Source organism: Thunnus thynnus, chromosome 19 (assembly GCF_963924715.1).
Source record: "Thunnus thynnus chromosome 19, fThuThy2.1, whole genome shotgun sequence".
NCBI lineage: Eukaryota > Metazoa > Chordata > Actinopteri > Scombriformes > Scombridae > Thunnus > Thunnus thynnus.
The window spans coordinates 8,169,426-8,187,509 of record NC_089535.1 but is presented as its reverse complement, the minus strand read 5'-3'; the positions used below and the strand labels follow the sequence as shown (position 1 = coordinate 8,187,509).

Here is an 18,084-nt window from a genome sequence, read left to right as displayed (position 1 = left end):
CTGTAGGTAGGGAGGCCCATGTCCATTGATGGATTTGTATGTGAGTAGCAGGACTTTAGTCAATCCTGAGGGACACAAGGAGCCAGTGCAATGAAAACAGAATTGGTATTATATGTTCATGTTTTTGCACTCTCATCAGGATCCTGGCAGTGCTGTTCTGAATGTAGTGGAGCTTCTGGATGCTCCTGCCAGGGATCCCTGTGAAGAACGCATTGCAGTAGTCCAGTCTTGAGGAGATAATGGCATGGACAAGTTTATGTGCATCTGACAGGACAGGGTTAGAGAGGGACGGAGTTAAGAGATGTTTTTGAGATAGTAGAGGGAGGTTTTGCATAGATGTCTTATATGGCCATCCCCTAGAAATGTCATTGACTGAGACCACTTAAGTGCAGAATCTGACAGTCCAATTGTGGTGTGGAAGTGCTCTCAGAGGATAGTATGATCCACAGTGTCAAATGCCATGCTTAGGTTAAGGAGAATCAGGAGAGAAGGGAACCCTGCATAAGCTGCCATCAGCATGTCATTCACAACCCTGAGCAGAGCTGTTTCAGTGCTGTGTGCTGAATGAAAACCTGACTGATTCTTTTGAAATAGGTTGTTGTGTTTAAGGTGGTCCTGAAGCTCAGAGGCAACCACCTTCTCCAACAAACTGTAAAAGGAAAGGGAGGTTGGAGATAGGTCTGTATAGCTGGCAAGAACTTCTGGATCCAGGGTGGGCTTCTTGAAGAGGGGGTGGATGACTGCAACCTTGAGGGCAGATGGAACACTACCAGTTTGAAGGGAGAGGTTGACAGTTTGGGTGATCAAGAGGCTGAGAATGGGGATGTAGGATTTGAGCAGAGCTGTGGGAATGGGGTCCAGGGAACAAGTACAGGATTTCATCTTCCTGAGGATTTCCTCAATATGGCTCTGCCTGACACCAGTAAAATGCAGAAGAGACGGTGAGCTCCCAGACAAAGGGTCGATGACAGGAGGAGGCAGAGAGGAAGAGCTGGACATCAAAGAGCGGATGTTGTTGACCTTAGCTCTGAAAAAGTCAATGAAAATGTCACATCTCTCTTCTGTAGCCTCAATTGGGGAAGATGATTGTGGCTTCAGGAGATGATTTATAGTGGAAAAAAGATGATTTGGGTTTCCAAGATTGTTATTAATTAGGTTGGAGTAGAACTGTGACTGAGCATCTTTAAGAGACTTTGAGTAAGTCATTTGATGTTCACAGAAGGCCAGTTTATGGAGCCCAGAGTGTCTGAAGTGTTGTTCCAGAATATGTCCTGCTGTTTTTATTTTAACCAAATCATGAGTGAACAAGGGAGCAGAATGTGAAAAATTGACCTCATTTGACTTATAGGGGACTATAAAGTTATTAATATTTAAGTCCTTTAAATGTCCTATTTTTGGTGGTAAAAATAAGCATTTTTTCCAGTGCACATACACAAGAGTCATATAAATACCTACAGCGTAAACTTATCATATTTGTTTTATCAAGCTCCCTTTTCCGGAAGCTTTGATCTCCATCGCAAGAACCATCCCATTTCTCAAAGTCTCCCACAGCATTGTGGATGTCCAATTTTCCTATCATTTTCTAAAATGGCTTTGAGACATTGGCCTGGGTTCTGGACTCTGAATCAAGGTTGAAAGTAATGCGAACAGAGCCGTGCATAAAAGCACGCAACTGGTTGCACGTTCCTCGCCAACAAGTATGAAGATAACATTGTCATCATTTATTCTTATTTTAAGTGTTGCAATAAACAATGTACTGCTATACTTCAACTCAGACCTAACCATTGTTACAATCTTTGACCCAGACTAAAACAAACATTTCTATCCTATGTTGATTGTTGATTGTTGAACTGTTGATTACTGTTGATTACTGTTGATTACTTGAGAGTACAAAACAATATTGATTAGCTCTTTTAGTCAAATCAAGAGCAAGGGTTGGTTATAAATATTTAAAACAGTACACCAACTTTCTGTGACTTTTCTATCCATAAAAAATCATATCCAGAGGATTTATGATAATTCCATTGATGTTAGTCACACCAGTCAGGCTAATCATCATTCAAAACTGTGTTTTCAAACTAGCTGCTTATTTTCTCACATCCTACAAATTATTGTACACAAGTGATTCTCAGGGCAATAAAAATTGTGTTGGTTATATTTGTAAACACATCTGTAAAACATAAGTTCACTCATGATGATTGGACATGATTTTTAATCTCAATTTTTGTATGTGAATATATCTGTAATGTATATGGTCAAAAAGATCAGTTGCCATCTTGATGAAAAAGATTCTACCGAGGTCCACACATTAAACAGTTACAGGTTGTTGTAACAAGCAGCAAAATCGTGTAATTTTTATTCTAGCGTGAATGAAGCATCAAATAATTCTCATCCTACCATTATGTTCAAAATAACAGAACTGCGCAAGATTAAAGGTGGTAGTAGTGGTAGTGGTAGTCCCTTTTCTACAAGATGCTTGTGATGCATCTAGTGCAGTATTCAAAGTTAGTGTGGGTATATGAGAAAATACATGCAATTTACATGACAAAATATATTAATTAGGATTTTAAGCATCCTTTATAAGCCTGTTTTATGGAAGTGCAGAATGTGACTTTCTTATACTATTTTTCCCTTCAGGTGGCCCATTTTGGCCTTTTAACCACAGTATTGAATGCCCTGATACTGAAAGGCCTCCTGAAGAGGACGGGATCATCCGCAATCTCCCAGTCCCCCATGATGACCATGAGAGGAATGATGGTCATCGGAGTATCTCTGGAGAAGCAAGAGTGGAAGACTCAAACCACAATGCTAATGAAAATAGCAGACCTCCCTCTCCTCCACACCAGCAGTTCCCACCACAGCACTTTGGGATGAACTGGCAACAATGGGGTCCTGCTGTTCCTGATTTCCCTGGTCCCTATCCTGTTCTTTATGCTTATCCTCATCCTCATGCTTATCCTTTTGCTTTTCCTTTCCCCGATCCTTACGAATTTCTTCATGCTGCTCCTGCTTTTCCTCATGATGCTCCCACTTTTCATCCTGCTTTTCCTCATGCTGCTCCTGCTTTTCCTCATGATGCTCCCACTTTTCATCCTGCTTTTCCTCATGCTGCTCCTGCTTTTCCTCCTGCTTTTCATCATATCGATTCTCCCCCTATTCACCAAGAAGATCCAGATGATGTTTTTGAGGTGGCGATTGCCTTGTACCTGGAAGAGCATGAAGAAAACGAGGACCCTGAGATCGATGTTGTGGGTTTGGATGATGAGGATGGGATTCAGGTCCCTGAAGTTTGTGTTGAGAATATCGGATCTCTCTCTGCAGAAAATTGTTTTGACAAACTCAGTTTTTGTAGCTGTGATAGCTCTCTGGATGAGGCCCCTGTATTTCCCTCAACCTCTGGACTCAGCTCCTCCACAAGAAGGAACGGAGAGGAGAATGACTCAAAGGAGGCTACTGCAAAGAGGCTGAGGTGGTCTGATGACAACAACACAGATTAACTCTGCAACTCACCACAGGGCTGACAAACCTCTTGAAAAAACCAGAGCACGCAAACCAAGTCTGTATTTAACAGAGAATCACCTCTACCACCTGAATCACCTCTACCACCTGTTACTGACTTAATTTGGACAAACTATAATTGTCTATCCATATAATGTCATTTATTCAACAACTAAAACACTACTTGTCTTACTAACCATTATTTCTCTACTTTTAACTTACTACCATGCGGGCCCAGACTAGCCATTGGGAGTACCGGGACAATTGCCGGTGGTCTTTTTTTCTGCTCTTGCTGTGTTGCTGACTCAAGCTAACAGCTGCCCTAAGCTGTCTGGGGCTGATGGTTGCTAACATAAAGTTTAGTTTGCTGCTGACTGAGCAGTTTGTCTTGATGTGTTGGCGCCAGCGATATGTTGGTGATTTCAACTTGTTTTTCCATCACAAGCTCAGTGTGACACATTTCCCAGTATGAGCTAACGCTGTTTTCTCTGTTGTGAAAATGGGAGTGCAGAGCAAATTATGTTTTGTTCTGCTATTTTGCTAATTGTAGCTCATGGCAATGTGAGTTAGCTTGCACTGTTGAGCTTAAACGACTATTAGTAACTGTTTTCTTTTCTAAACAGTAACGTTATGTGTGTGTGTGCACGTTAAATGTTACCCTATGCAAAACATATATTCACAATGTTCACATAGAGTTTAGAGTTTAGTTTATTGGTTTGATTTTTGATTTTCCATGTTTATGGTTATATGTGTTTATTGCTGGATTTATGAATACCATAAACCAATATTACATTTAAGTGTCTGTAATTATTATAATGTTTTATTGAAGAACACCTATTTCACCTATTGCACATTTGTGCAGTATCTACATGACACACCCAGTCAGGGGGAGTATGTTGTGCAACATACTTCCCCATTTATGACACCTGCACAGGGGTTGGATTTTTGTATAACTCATCCGTTTAAATGTTATTAAGGCTTAAAATTATGCATTAATTAAGTATAGGCATCACGATTTCAATGTATTTTCAGTTCATGAGTTAATTGTAACATTTTGGTCGCCTAAAGAAGTCTTGTTCAGCATTTAGTTGTGCTAAAAGACCCTATAAGGAGTCAGTTTTTCCAGTAAGTACATTTTGTTTTAATGGTTTTAAGCCTGTTTTTTGCTAGTGAAATTAGCATTAGCATTATCACAGTTGACCATAAACTGTAAATGTACCGCACTAACCAAGCTAGCAGCTAACAGCTAACAGCTAGCAGCTAGCATTAGGGTCAGCTCTACCTTGTTGTCCAAATATGGTCACTTCTGACTTCAAAAATCCAAAATGGCGACAGTCAAAATGCAAACTCGAGGTTTCAAAATGGGATTCCACAAACCAATGGGTGACGTCACAGTGGCTACATCCAGTATTTCCTACAGTCTATAGGTGTCTTAGACAATCCTGATTAAACTCAAGGGGGGGCAAATAGCGGCACTTTCAGTGTGCAATTATTAATGCATGTGCATGCATGGCCTATCACATATTGGTTCATAATTTTGGCTGAGTGCACTGACTTCACCTTAGTCAGACTTTGGTATTAAATCTAGGAAAGAGAGGACTGTTCTTCGCGTTCCTCCATCATTGAGTGTAGCAAATGAAAGCTATTATATAGTTTTTCATTACATTTATACTTTATGATCCAACTGATAAAGGTTTATACTGTCTGTTAATGTTTGACTTTGGTTGTTCGTTTCGTTGTTTGTTGGACATTTTTTTGTTCCAAAGTTCAGAGCTCCTGTTGTATTATCATATAAAAGAACAGAGTCTGTTTGTGAATCAGCAGACCTTTAAAAACCTCCTGCTGTGAGTTACATGTTTGTTCCTCTACTAGTTGGTTTCCTGGTTGAAGCTGCTGTTTAATTTCACCTTCACTTATCAGCTTGATTCAGATTATCTTCACCATGTAAAGGTAACATAACCAACAATTTCTGTAGTATCTCTTTGTGTTACACTTTTTAGACGGTTCCTGCGCATTCATCTCACAGCCGGCTGTACATAGAGACCAATGTTATTTGTTTTTGTGAAAATTAGGTTGTAGCCCTTTGTCTACCTTACTACAATAGGAAAGAGTGTCGTTTGTGTTTTAACAATGTTTCGCTTTTGAGTTATTGATCCAGGAAGTTCAAATCTGTAATTATCTTTCCAACCTTATTGAAGTACAGCACTTGAGATGATACGTCAACATGAATATTATCCTTTTACAACTCAATATCAGACTACTAGTTCAATGAAAAGTTACATGAATATGAACATGTAATATGTGTATCAATAGATCAGACTCATCTTTTTGGTCATTACAGTCATTTTCATATTAGCTAAATAAAACGGTACAAAATATGTGTTAGTTCTGTTTAGTGTTGATCATTAAAAGTAAACTATGTTCTTTAAATAAATGCTTTGCAGTCAATTAATTTATTGATCATAAAACAGTTAAAATCTGCTGTAATTACATTAGCAACAGTATTGGTAGCTAGCTATGTTATGACAATATACCAATCTGATCAAGAAAAATAGTATTATTAGCTTTCAACACAACACTGACTGTACTGTACAAAGTGATGTGATAATGTACTGACAGAAATTAACTCAAACAGTTTTAACTTTGTTTTTGTAAAACCTTTTCTTGAAGCCAGGAGTTGTGTACTCCATTAATTTAATTGTTAGAGAAGTTTCGTGGCAGTATCAAGGGTCAGCCCATTCAGTCACTTTGATGCTGGTGCACATTTTAATCACCAGTGTCATTAAGTTAGTAAGGGAGTGATTAGCTTAGTGCTTAACAGATAATAAAAAGTCATAAGTATGAAGATTAGATTAGTGTTTTTTTAATACCCCACCCTTCCACACAGTAAACTATATACAGGACTATAAGGAAACAGTATAAGCTGTATAATAATACTTGATTTAGAAGATCTTCAACTTTATACAGTATTGCAATGGACTTTGACATTTTAGCTTTGATATAATTTATATGTGGCTGCCAGCATAATTAAGTAACTACTTAACCAAAAGTGTGCTAGCCCTCTAATTCCATAACTTTGTAATTTCTTCAGTAATAAATAATGGTCAAAAGTATCAAATGCTTTTATGAGATCCAGGAATACTGTATAGTGTATACTGTATATTCTTCATTTTTTATTGCAGTTGTTATTTCCTCCACAAATTCCATTAGTGCAAATGAGTTAGTGCAAATTGCTGTTCAAAGAGTACATTATGTTTTGTGCTAAAGTCATCTATTCTTATATATATATATATATATATATATATATATATATATGTATGTGTGTATGTATGTGTGTGTGTGTGTGTGTGTGTGTGTGTGTGTGTGTGTGTGTATGTGTGTGTGTGTGTGTGTGTGTGTGTGTGTGTGTATATAATATGTATGTATATATGTATGTATGTATGTATGTATGTATGTATATATGTGTGTGTGTGTTTGTGTGTGTGTGTGTGTGTGTGTGTGTGTGTGTTTCCAGTATTTCCAGTATTTTTAAGAACTGTGAGAGCAAAGAAATTGGTCTGTAATTAGAGAATATATGTCTATCTCCATATATAGGTGCTATTTTCATTTTGCTAGGAAATATACCAGCTTGTAGAGACTGATTACAAATATGAGTCAGTGGTTTCACTACACACTCAATTCCATTCCAGTCCGTAGACTTCTTACTTACTTAAATGTTTGAACAATGTCAATGATTTAATTTTCATCTGTTCCCTTTATTAACATGGATTGTTTATTTACATTAATAGTTTTACCGTCCACCTCATCATCTTTACTGCAAGGTTTAATTAGCTCCTTAGCTAAATTAGGTCCAATATTAACAAAAAACATAATTAAATTCATCCATTTCATTAATAGTTGTATTATGCTTTGTCAGGAAATAAGTTGGGTAACCTGCTTTTCCAGTTTCATTTTTAATATCATTCAATATTTCAGTGTTGGTAATCCAGAAAATGAACTGTGTAATTGTTTATCAAATACAGATTTTGTCATACCTTTTAGATCTTAGCAGGACAAAAGATGGCGACACCTAAAGAGGTCCTCTTGGAGTGTTTGGAGGATTTGAAATCTGAGGACTTTAAAAAATTCAAGTGGTACCTGTGTCAGCGGGGGGTCCTTGAAGGCTTCAAAGCAATCCCAAATAGTCGACTAGAGAATGCAGAGAGAACGGACACAGTGGATCAGATGTTCAACAGCTACTGTGCAAACACTATTAAAGTGACCAGAATGATTTTGGGGAAGATCAATAAGAATGATCTGGTGGAACGTCTGTCACAAACCATCTCAGAACCTTCAGGTAAGTCATGGAGAGATTAAAAATGTGATGTTATAAAGATATTTAGAAGTGCTCAGTCAAAGGCTGGTGGACTTGCTTTATATTCTTCAAGATGTTTCTCCTTTCATCCAAAAGTCTTCTTTAGTTCTAACTGACTCATGGGAAGTCACAGGTGCTTAACCTCTGCAGGGCAGTTTACACCTCAAAGCTGTGTTCAGACAGAACACTAAGCAAATTTTCGCCTCACGTTACTCACGCAAATTTTACCACTGGATAATTTGTTTATTTGGCCTAACAGCCAAAATACCAACTGTACATTGACATGTATATGAACTTGGATTAAGTTATCATTTATCATTATCATTTAAGTTATCATATTATCATTTAGGTTCAGGAACTCATCCTCATAGTGAGAGGAGAACAGAGGAAACAAAAGCAGAGCCAGTAACAATAGATACATGTTAAGTTTCTGTCATTGAAGCAGCATATGTTAACTTTGGAAACCAACCAGGCTAGCTGTTTCCCCTTGTTTCCAGTCTTTGTTTTGCAGGCCATCATAAAGTGAGGGGGAGACATGATAATTGTTTAAATATGGGGATAAAGGCACACATTCTCAGAAAGTCTCTCCTGGAGGGGATATATGGTGTTGCACTCGGTTGCTCACATGAAAAGTGACAGGAGTAGCTGTGCAATAAATTTTAAAAAGAAAGCTTGAGAGAGAAGTTTCTCACCTTCACAAACATGAACAATCACTGTGTAAAGTGGGTGTGAATGTTGGATTGTCAGGTTCAGAACAATCCAACAAAAATTCCAATGTTGGAAAGGTGTGTGGCGACGGAGTTTCAAAGCTGTTCAACCATCCAACAAGCAGTTCTGATGAACTATACTGACGCTTAAACAGACCCTCTGCTTGTTGAATATTATTAGATGATCTTTCCATAATACCATAAAACCCTAAATGAAGACATGAAACTCCAATGAGCTGAATAGATCCCACACTTATAAGAAAATATTTTTATGATTCATATTTTCTATCACATCTTCTCATTTGTGTCAATTGTTGTTTATTCATTCAGATATTCTTGTTGAGTGCCATAACAAACTCAAGTCTAACCTGAAGAAGAGGTTCCAGTGTGTGTTTGAGGGGATTGCTAAAGCAGGAAACTCAAACCTTCTGAATCAGATCTACACAGAGCTCTACATCACAGAGGGAGGGACTGCAGAGGTCAATGATGAACATGAGGTCAGACAGATTGAAACAACATCCATGAAATCAGACAGACCAGAAACAACAATCAGACAGGAAGACATCTTTAAAGCCTCACCTGAAAGAGATGAACAAATCAGAATAGTGATGACAAAGGGAGTGGCTGGCATTGGGAAAACAGTCTTGACACAGAAGTTCACTCTGGACTGGGCTGAAGGCAAAGCCAACCAGGACATACAGTTCACATTTCCATTCACTTTCAGAGAGCTGAATGTGCTGAAAGGTAAGAAGTATAGCTTGGTGGAACTTGTTCATCACTTCTTTACCGAAACTAAAGAAGCAGGAATCTGCAGGTTTGAAGAATTCCAGGTTGTGTTCATCTTTGACGGTCTGGATGAGTGTCGACTTCCTCTAGACTTCCACAACAATGAGATCCTGACTGATGTTACAGAGTCCACCTCAGTGGATGTGCTGCTGACAAACCTCATCAGGGGGAAAATACTTCCCTCTGCTCGCCTCTGGATAACCACACGACCTGCAGCAGCCAGTCAGATCCCTCCTGAGTGTGTTGACATGGTGACAGAGGTCAGAGGGTTCACTGGCCCACAGAGGGAAGAGTACTTCAGGAAGAGATTCAGAGATGAGGAGCAGGCCAGGACAATCATCTCCCACATCAAGAAATCACGAAGCCTCCACATCATGTGCCACATCCCAGTCTTCTGCTGGATCACTGCTAGAGTTCTGGAGAATGTATTGAAAAGCAAAGAGAAAGGAGAGCTGCCCAAGACCCTAACTGAGATGTACATCCATTTCCTGGTGGTTCAGTCCAAGACGAAGAACGTCAAGTATGATGGAGGAGCTGAGACAGATCCACACTGGAGCACAGAGAGCATGACGATGATTGAGTCTCTGGGAAAACTGGCTTTTGAGCAGCTGCAGAAAGGCAACCTGATCTTCTATGAATCAGACCTGACAGAGTGTGGCATCGATATCAGAGCAGCCTCAGTGTACTCAGGAGTGTTCACACAGATCTTTAAAGAGGAGAGAGGGCTGTACCAGGACAAGATGTTCTGCTTCGTCCATCTGAGCGTTCAGGAGTTTCTGGCTGCTCTTCATGTCCATCTGATGTTCATCAAGTCTGGAGTCAATCTTCTGGCTGAACAATCATCCTGGTGGTTTGAAGTGTTCGGAGGTAAATCAACACATCTTTACCAGAATGCTGTGGACGCGGCGTTAAAGAGTCCAAATGGACACTTGGACTTGTTCCTTCGCTTCCTCCTGGGTCTTTCACTGCAGACCAATCAGACTCTCCTACGAGGTCTGCTGACACAGACAGGAAGTAGCTCACAGACCAATCAGGAAACAATCAAGCACATCAAGAAGAGGCTCAGTGAGAATCTGTCTGCAGAGAGAAGCATCAATCTGTTGCACTGTCTGAATGAACTGAATGATCGTTCTCTAGTGAATGAGATTCAGTGGTACCTGAAATCAGGAAGTCTCTCCACAGATAAACTGACTCCTGCTCAGTGGTCAGCTCTGGTCTTCATCTTACTGTCATCAGAAAAAGATCTGGACGTGTTTGAGCTGAAGAAATACTCCACTTCAGAGGAGGCTCTTCTGAGGCTGCTGCCAGTGGTCAAAGCTTCAAATAAGGCCCTGTAGGTGGATAACCACTGAATAAATTAACAATTTCAAATATGTTTAATTTTATACATGATGAATAAAACTTTTGTGTTCATCATTAATTCCTCTTCAGGCTGAGTGTCTGTAACCTCTCAGAGAGAAGCTGTGCAGCTCTGTCCTCAGTTCTCAGCTCTCAGTCCTCCAGTCTGAGAGAGCTGGATCTGAGTAACAACAACCTGCAGGATTCAGGAGTGAAGCTGCTCTCTGATGGACTGAAGAGTCCATGCTGTACACTGGAAACTCTCAAGTAAGGATACAGACGTTTGTTAAACATTTTAACCTGTTTTAGGTTCATATTAGTGAAGATGGTAAAATCTGTAGGATTTTCCTGCAAACAGGATTTTCTAAAATACTTAGTCAACATTATCTTCTGAATTCCAGTCTCTCAGGCTGTCTGATCACAGAGGACGGCTGTGCTGCTCTGGCCTCAGCTCTGAGCTCCAATCCCTCCCATCTGAGAGTTCTGGATCTCAGCTACAATCATCCAGGAGACTCAGGAGAGAAGCTGTTGTCTGCTGGACTAAGGGATCCACACTGGAGACTGGACACTCTCAGGTATGGACAGACAACAAGAGTTCACTGCTTCATGTTGTCAACAGCAGTTAGAACACATGTTGGATCTGACTGTGTTTCTTCCTCCAGGGTGGACCATGGTGGAGAGCACAGGTTAAAACCTGGTCTGAAGAAGTGTAAGTGTGGATTTTATTTGATTCATGACAACTAAACAGCACATAGTCATTTTCATTTTGATTGATTGATTGATTAATTCATTCATTATTTACCATTCAAAGATCATTGAGGGCATGTCCTCATTTACAATGATGTCGAATGTACAGAACAGAACAGATTAATTACAAACAAAATAAAACAATCGACAAGAAAACAAACAACCAATAACAGAACACAGCAAACACTGATTAACAACAGTTACATTCAAAAGGGGAGTAGTTTGTAATCATGGTTTTAAATTGACTTATTGGTACAATTGTGTCAAGTTTCAATGTATGTAAAATGTTCCAGATGTGTGCAGCACAAAAACTAAAAGCAGTTTTCCCAAATTTAGTGTTTGCACACAGGACCTCAAGCAATAGCCAATCATTTGAACAAGCTGAATATTGACTATGATGGCAAGTTGCCATTAAGGGCTTTATAAGTATAAGATAACCAATACCTCTCACATCTAACTGTTGGAGATGCCCATCCCACCATTTCATACAAGAGGCAATGATGTGTGGAATAACTGTCACCAGTAATGAATCTTAGGGTGGAGTGATAAACTGAATCTAGGGGTTTAGAGTTGAGGCAGAGGTGTGTATAGATAACATCACCATAATCCAAAACAGACAAGAAAATAGTCTCAATTATCCCCTTCCCACTGAGTATAGGAAAATCAGCTCTGTTTCTGTACAAATATCCAATTTTTTGTTGCAGCTTACTGACAAGTGTGTCAATGTGAAATTGTCATGACTGTACTGTCACAACTGAGAACAGTTCCTAAAATAACTTAAAATCCATGTCCAATGACTAAAATCCTTTATCCAGTTAAAAGATATAGTTAAGAACGACCAGAGTTTAAGGAGTGTATTGTAAAAATACGGCTAAAAACGGGATAAAAAGTCAATTTCTGATAGCGTTTCTGGTGGGTACACACAGGCGCCGATGCATGCATGGCATCTGTTGGTCTGTGTGGTCATTTTTTTTATTTTAAATACAAAGCTGGTCTGTGTAGTATTTATTCAGTACAACATTACTGACAAAATGTTTCATCATTGAACTTAATAGAAATGAACAACAGATCAGAACTTAGAGAATAAATCCATCAGGTGTGTCAGATGACTGAAACTGTTGATGTGTTTCTCCTTCTCTTCATCAGATTTCTGTGAACTCACATTGGACACAAACACAGTACACAAACAACTCAAACTGTCTGACAACAACAGGAAGGTGACACGTGTGAAACAGTATCAGCCATATCCAGAGCATCCAGACAGATTTAACAGCTATCCTCAGCTGCTGTGTAGAAATGGTTTGACTGGTCGCTGTTACTGGGAGGTCGAGTGGAGAGGAGAGGTTCATATATCAGTGACTTACAGAGGAATCACAAGGAAAGGAGACAGTAAAGACTGCAGGTTTGGATTTAATGATCGGTCCTGGGGTCTGAAGTGTTCTGATAGTGATGGTTACTTTGTCCGGCACAATGACATAGAAACATCCATACCCTCTTCCTCCTCCTCCTCCTCCTCCTCCTCCTCCTCTGTCTCTAACAGAGTAGCAATGTATGTGGACTGTCCTGCTGGCACTCTGTCCTTCTACAGAGTCTCCTTTGATACACTTATTCACCTCCACACCTTCAACACCACATTCACTCAACCTCTGTATCCTGGGTTTGCAGTAGGTCCTGGTTCTTCAGTCTTTCTGTGTCCTCTTACTGAGAGAGAGTCTACTCCTGTGTAGATGTTGGTGGAACGAGTTACCAAACTCTGTTCAATCTGCAGTCTGTAAGAAAAGACTAAAGACCCAGCTCTTTCATGAACACCTCTGTACTTGATGGCTAGAAGGTAGAGAAAAAACAAAAGGACAAAAATTAAAAAGTGCAATCTATGCACTCTATGCATTGCCTCGGTGCACCACCTGTTGACATCTACATCCTATCAGATCCCTGCTTGTGTTGTATAAGTCTCAGATGTATGTCGCTTTGGATAAAAGCGTCTGCTAAATGAAATTGTAAATTGCAAATTGTAAATTATAGACAAACACTCACACTGCTGATTGAAGACAGTTGCTGAAATCACTGTTCACTCTGTTAACCAGTGAACAATAGAAACTGGAAGTGACAGCAGCTTCCTGTGTTTAAATGTTGATGGTGGTTAAGGTTTCACTCTGGTTTCTTTTGGATCACTGATGGTACTTTACTGTCTGAATGTTGTTTCTATTAGAAGTAGTGAAATGATCTCCTCTGGGCTGAATTAATATGTAAAAACTGACTCTGATATTCACTTCAATAAAGTTTTCTTGGAGCAGCATCTATTAGCTGTTAGTGGCTGTTAGCTATTCCATTTGATCAGGATCTTAAAGTGAAGTTTTTCCTGAAAATGTCTGCCAGACATCTCAGTCTGTTTGACATCAGCTCAATTTGTGTTAAATCATTAATCAGATCATCAATAAAAATATTCATTCACTATTTGAGTACATCACTTGTTTCTTACATGGTCATTGTTTTTTCTCTTTCCTGTAATCGATGTGTAAAGTTATACTACTTCTACTTCTGCTACACTACTTGTGTAATTCTGTAATTAGAACATTAATGACAGAATGAATTCTGCAAACATGATCTTTACATAGATTTCTCATTGTCATGTTTTACAGTCCTTTATTTGACGCTGTTGTTGTTGATCATTAATTAACGCTTAAGAGAAATGAAAAAAGGGAAAATAAAAAGAGCCTGTCAGGCATCTGTCCAATATGTTTTCTCTGGAAACAAGATACCTGTACTGAAACACCTGGCCCAAGTTTCTGTATCTTGGTTAGTTTGTGGTAATTTGATGAAGCACAGCTGTGTTTGGGAGCAAAATATAACTTACAAAAATAAGAAGTGGCTTTATTTTATTACCCCTTTATTACCAAGGGGACCCAATTTATCAATATTAATATTATATTGTTTATTTTCAATAGAATTATAACAGGAATCTTAGATTTTACAGTTAAAATATTCAAATATGTCACTAAAATCATGCAAATTATAATAACTAAAGGTAGGTACAATATGTATAAAAAATGATTTACAAAAATGTAGTATTTTCCACATTTTCTTTACTATTCACTCTGAACAGGTAGTTAAAATAGTACAGTTTTAGTATATTAATAGAATAGTGATATATGTATCCCTGTGTTTAAATGTATAAATGTCAACATTCAGACAAATAATAATGTATTTTTCTGTTTTATTATTTGTTCTTTCCCTACATGAAGACATGTTACAGATTTATTGATCAGATAAGTGTGTGTGTGTGTGCATGAACCTATTCAAAACCAGCGTTGTGAGGACATTTCTGTGTTTTGAGGACATTTTGGCAAGTTCTCACGACTTCAAATGGCAATTTGAGGATTAAGACTTGGTTTTAAGGTTAAGGTTGGAATGGGTTTAGGTTCAATTTAGGGTACGGGTTTGGTTTAGGCATTTAGTTGTAATTGTTAAGGTTAAGGTAAGGGGTAGAGAATGCATTATGTCAATGAGTGTCCTCACAAGGCCGTAAAGACAAACATGTGTGTGTGTGTTCGTGTGTGTGTCTCTGTGCGTGTGTGGTTGGTTTAAAGGGACTCTGAGCTCTGAACAGAGAGTAGGAGATGAAGTTTGATTCGGACAGAATCCGCTGAACCTGTGGACATTGCAGCGGCATTTGCTGGGTGTAATGTCGGTAATTTTGAGTAATTTTGGTGTGTTTTCGGTGGTTTTGCAGTGGTCTTTGCAGTATGTTTGTGGCCATGATGAGCTGCTCTCTCTTGGCAGAGGCTCTGGGCCACCGGATGACAATGATGAAGAAGAAGAAGAAGAAGATGTGATGCAGGTGAGTCTGAGCGCAGAGAGCCAGCGGGTGATTAAATAGAGCTGGAGAGTGATCCAAGAGGAAATCAGCAGGGCTGGAATCATCATGTTTTTCAAGTGAGTCAATCATTTAACTTATAATAAGAATCCTGATATCAGATATCCAGTAATCACAGACATGTCAGGTCACATATTCATTTACCAACAGTTTTACCAAAAATCACAGGTGAAATTCATGTTTTCACATGTAAAATGTCTTGAAATCATGTTACTACCCAGCTGGCACCTGACATCGATTTGATGTCAGAAAGACGTTGGCCTCTAATGTTGGACAGACATTAAATTTTAGTTGAAAATGACAATTTGGTTGACGTCAAAACCTAACATTGGCTTGACATCAACTTCCAATGACAGACGTTGAATTTCGGTTGAGAATCAAAATTGGATATCCGTTAAAACCCAACGCTTGGTTGACATCAAGCTCCAATGTCAGACAGACGTTAAATTTTGATTTTGTCTTTCAAAATACACATACACTCAGCATAGTACACTTAATTAGTTATGTGGCATATCACTGGTGATCAGTGCAGGGAGGTTAATCATCTATTATTTATACTGATGACTAACATCCATGGAACACAACAAATTCCACTTCTCATGTTGTTTTTCTGTGTGCATATATGTTAAAATATACAGCTACACTATATTTACATACTTGATTTTGTCACCATTTTGACACACAGCTCACATTAAACATCCACACATCCCATAGGGTTTTTCAATTGAGGCCAGAAAACCTGGAACTTAGTTTTCTTTCTTTAGTGGTTGGGAAATGTAGACCAAGTTTGTGCAAGAGGAACTGAATTATTGCATGTTTAAAGCTGCTGCGAGAAATGTACAAAGAATGACAAAAAGCATATAAATTGTAGATGGATTGCACAGTGTAAGGATGCAAGTTGAAGCTTAACAGTAACCTCACATAGTACCCTTAAATTAGTAAGTATACAGTTCTCATATCCTTGACCAAAGGTTGATACCAGAACATGTTGTAATGCATAATATAATAAAAGATTTACACATTGAGCTTGTTTTTCCTCTCATTGCATTTGCACTTTCTTTTAGAGTGCATTAATATCAGAATTTACTGTATGAACTCTTCTGGTCTCCAGGGGTGTAGCAACATCTAAGGCTGAAAAAACCTATCCTGATATGTCAGGATAGAAGCAACCTCATCATTTATTTGTGGAAAATAAACCACATGTCTGTGTAAACATAAATCCAATAGCTTAAAGTGTCATAAACAGAAAGGCAGAAAACACGAAGATGTCTGAAAACAAGAAATTAGGCCTCTTCAAGCACACTGAGTCTAATCGTGGGCTGAAATTGAAATATAATGATGGGTGCAGCAATTTGCTGGCTTCAGTAGCTGGGTTGTATACTTAAAGTGGAAGTGCAATGGTGTACAATGACTGCTTTATTCCTAAAACACATTAAGGTTGTTATTCTAAAATCCATTTTAACCAATTTTTTCCTGCAAATGCTCACTAAGACGAATGACATCCTCTATCAAGCCATTTACTCACAGTGTAAAAATGTAGTTGTGAAAAATAGTTAAGGGTGCTGCGAGTCAAGTTTCAGTTCAAGAGTTCAAGATTCAGGCTGATATTTGATTTAATGTTAACGCTGTAAATTAAAGCATTTAATATTCCTCTTTGTTCCGTCTGTCATTTTGTAAAGAGGTTACTGTTTATTTTCCTGGAGAAACACTTTAATGAACTGATTTTGAAGTTCTATCATTTTCCTGATGCATCACAGAAATGTACATTTCCGTGTGAGTTTAATATGTGTTTTCAATAACACATGTCTTTAACGGGAACCTCCAACAATTTTATACATGAATGTTGAGTTACTCCTGAGGGTTAGCTCTAGCCTGTGAAAACAGTTGTTTAATGTCTTTTGTGGTTCTTGAGGGAGCTTTCTGAACCCAAAAAACTTGCTTTACAGACTGGAGGTGTGTAGCTTTAAAGATGTGGGCATTTACCAGCCAGTATCTGTCTTAACAACAAGTTGCGTTATGGGAAATGTAGGAGCCAGTGTTTGGGGCTTTTTACCCATACAAGAGACTGGAAGTCAGGATATCTTCACCTCTGTCACAGCAATATTTAAGGGTATTTTAAAAAGCAGTCTCATGTGAGTCCCTCAGTCCTATGATAGTGCAATACTAAATTGGTGGAGTAGCCCTTTAAAAAGGCAAACTGTTCTGGAGAGTGATGATTCTTGATAATAGAAACCCTTCACATTGTATTAATGATAAGGCAATATCATGATATTAAGTGTTTCAGCTATCATATGGTATGAATGTTTCATGGACTGTAAGTCAGTACATTTACTTTAGTTCTGTACTTAAGTACAATTTTGAGGTACTTGTACTCTACTTTATTATTTCCATTTTATGCTACTTTATACTTCCACTCCATTACATTTCAGAGGGAAATATTGTATTTTCTACTTCACTACATTTATCTGACAGCTTTAGTTACTTTTCAGATGAAGATTTGACACAATGGATAATATAACAAGCTTTTAAAATACAACCTTTCCAACCTTTTTGGCTTTTGATGTCAAAAAAAAAAAAGCAGTGTTTAGTCAGGGTCACATTTCAAATGTCCATGAGTTGTTAACAGCTCCACCAAATAGTGATTTTTCCTTTTAAACTTCTCACATGGTTTCATTTCAATAAATGTTCAAATATTTCATTAAAAATCAGAAATTAGAGAAAAAGTGCAAAAACTGAAAACAAATTTTGTATCCAAACTTCTTCTTTCCTCTCCCATCAAT

General features: G+C 38.4%; 1 protein-coding gene across 1 annotated transcript in view; it reads left to right on the top strand.

Annotated features, from left to right (window-relative positions):
* The window catches only part of LOC137170414 (NLR family CARD domain-containing protein 3-like), a 31,397-nt gene extending 17,513 nt beyond the window's left edge, over positions 1 to 13,884 (top strand). The window contains exons 3-9 of the mRNA XM_067573779.1: positions 2,638 to 5,448; positions 7,540 to 7,834; positions 8,890 to 10,678; positions 10,777 to 10,950; positions 11,085 to 11,258; positions 11,346 to 11,392; positions 12,577 to 13,884. Coding sequence (XP_067429880.1) covers positions 7,558 to 7,834; positions 8,890 to 10,678; positions 10,777 to 10,950; positions 11,085 to 11,258; positions 11,346 to 11,392; positions 12,577 to 13,157 — 3,042 coding nt within the window. The 5' untranslated portion in view covers positions 2,638 to 5,448; positions 7,540 to 7,557 and the 3' untranslated portion in view covers positions 13,158 to 13,884. The remainder of the gene's footprint in view (positions 1 to 2,637; positions 5,449 to 7,539; positions 7,835 to 8,889; positions 10,679 to 10,776; positions 10,951 to 11,084; positions 11,259 to 11,345; positions 11,393 to 12,576) is intronic.
* Positions 13,885 to 18,084: the final 4,200 nt, after the last annotated feature.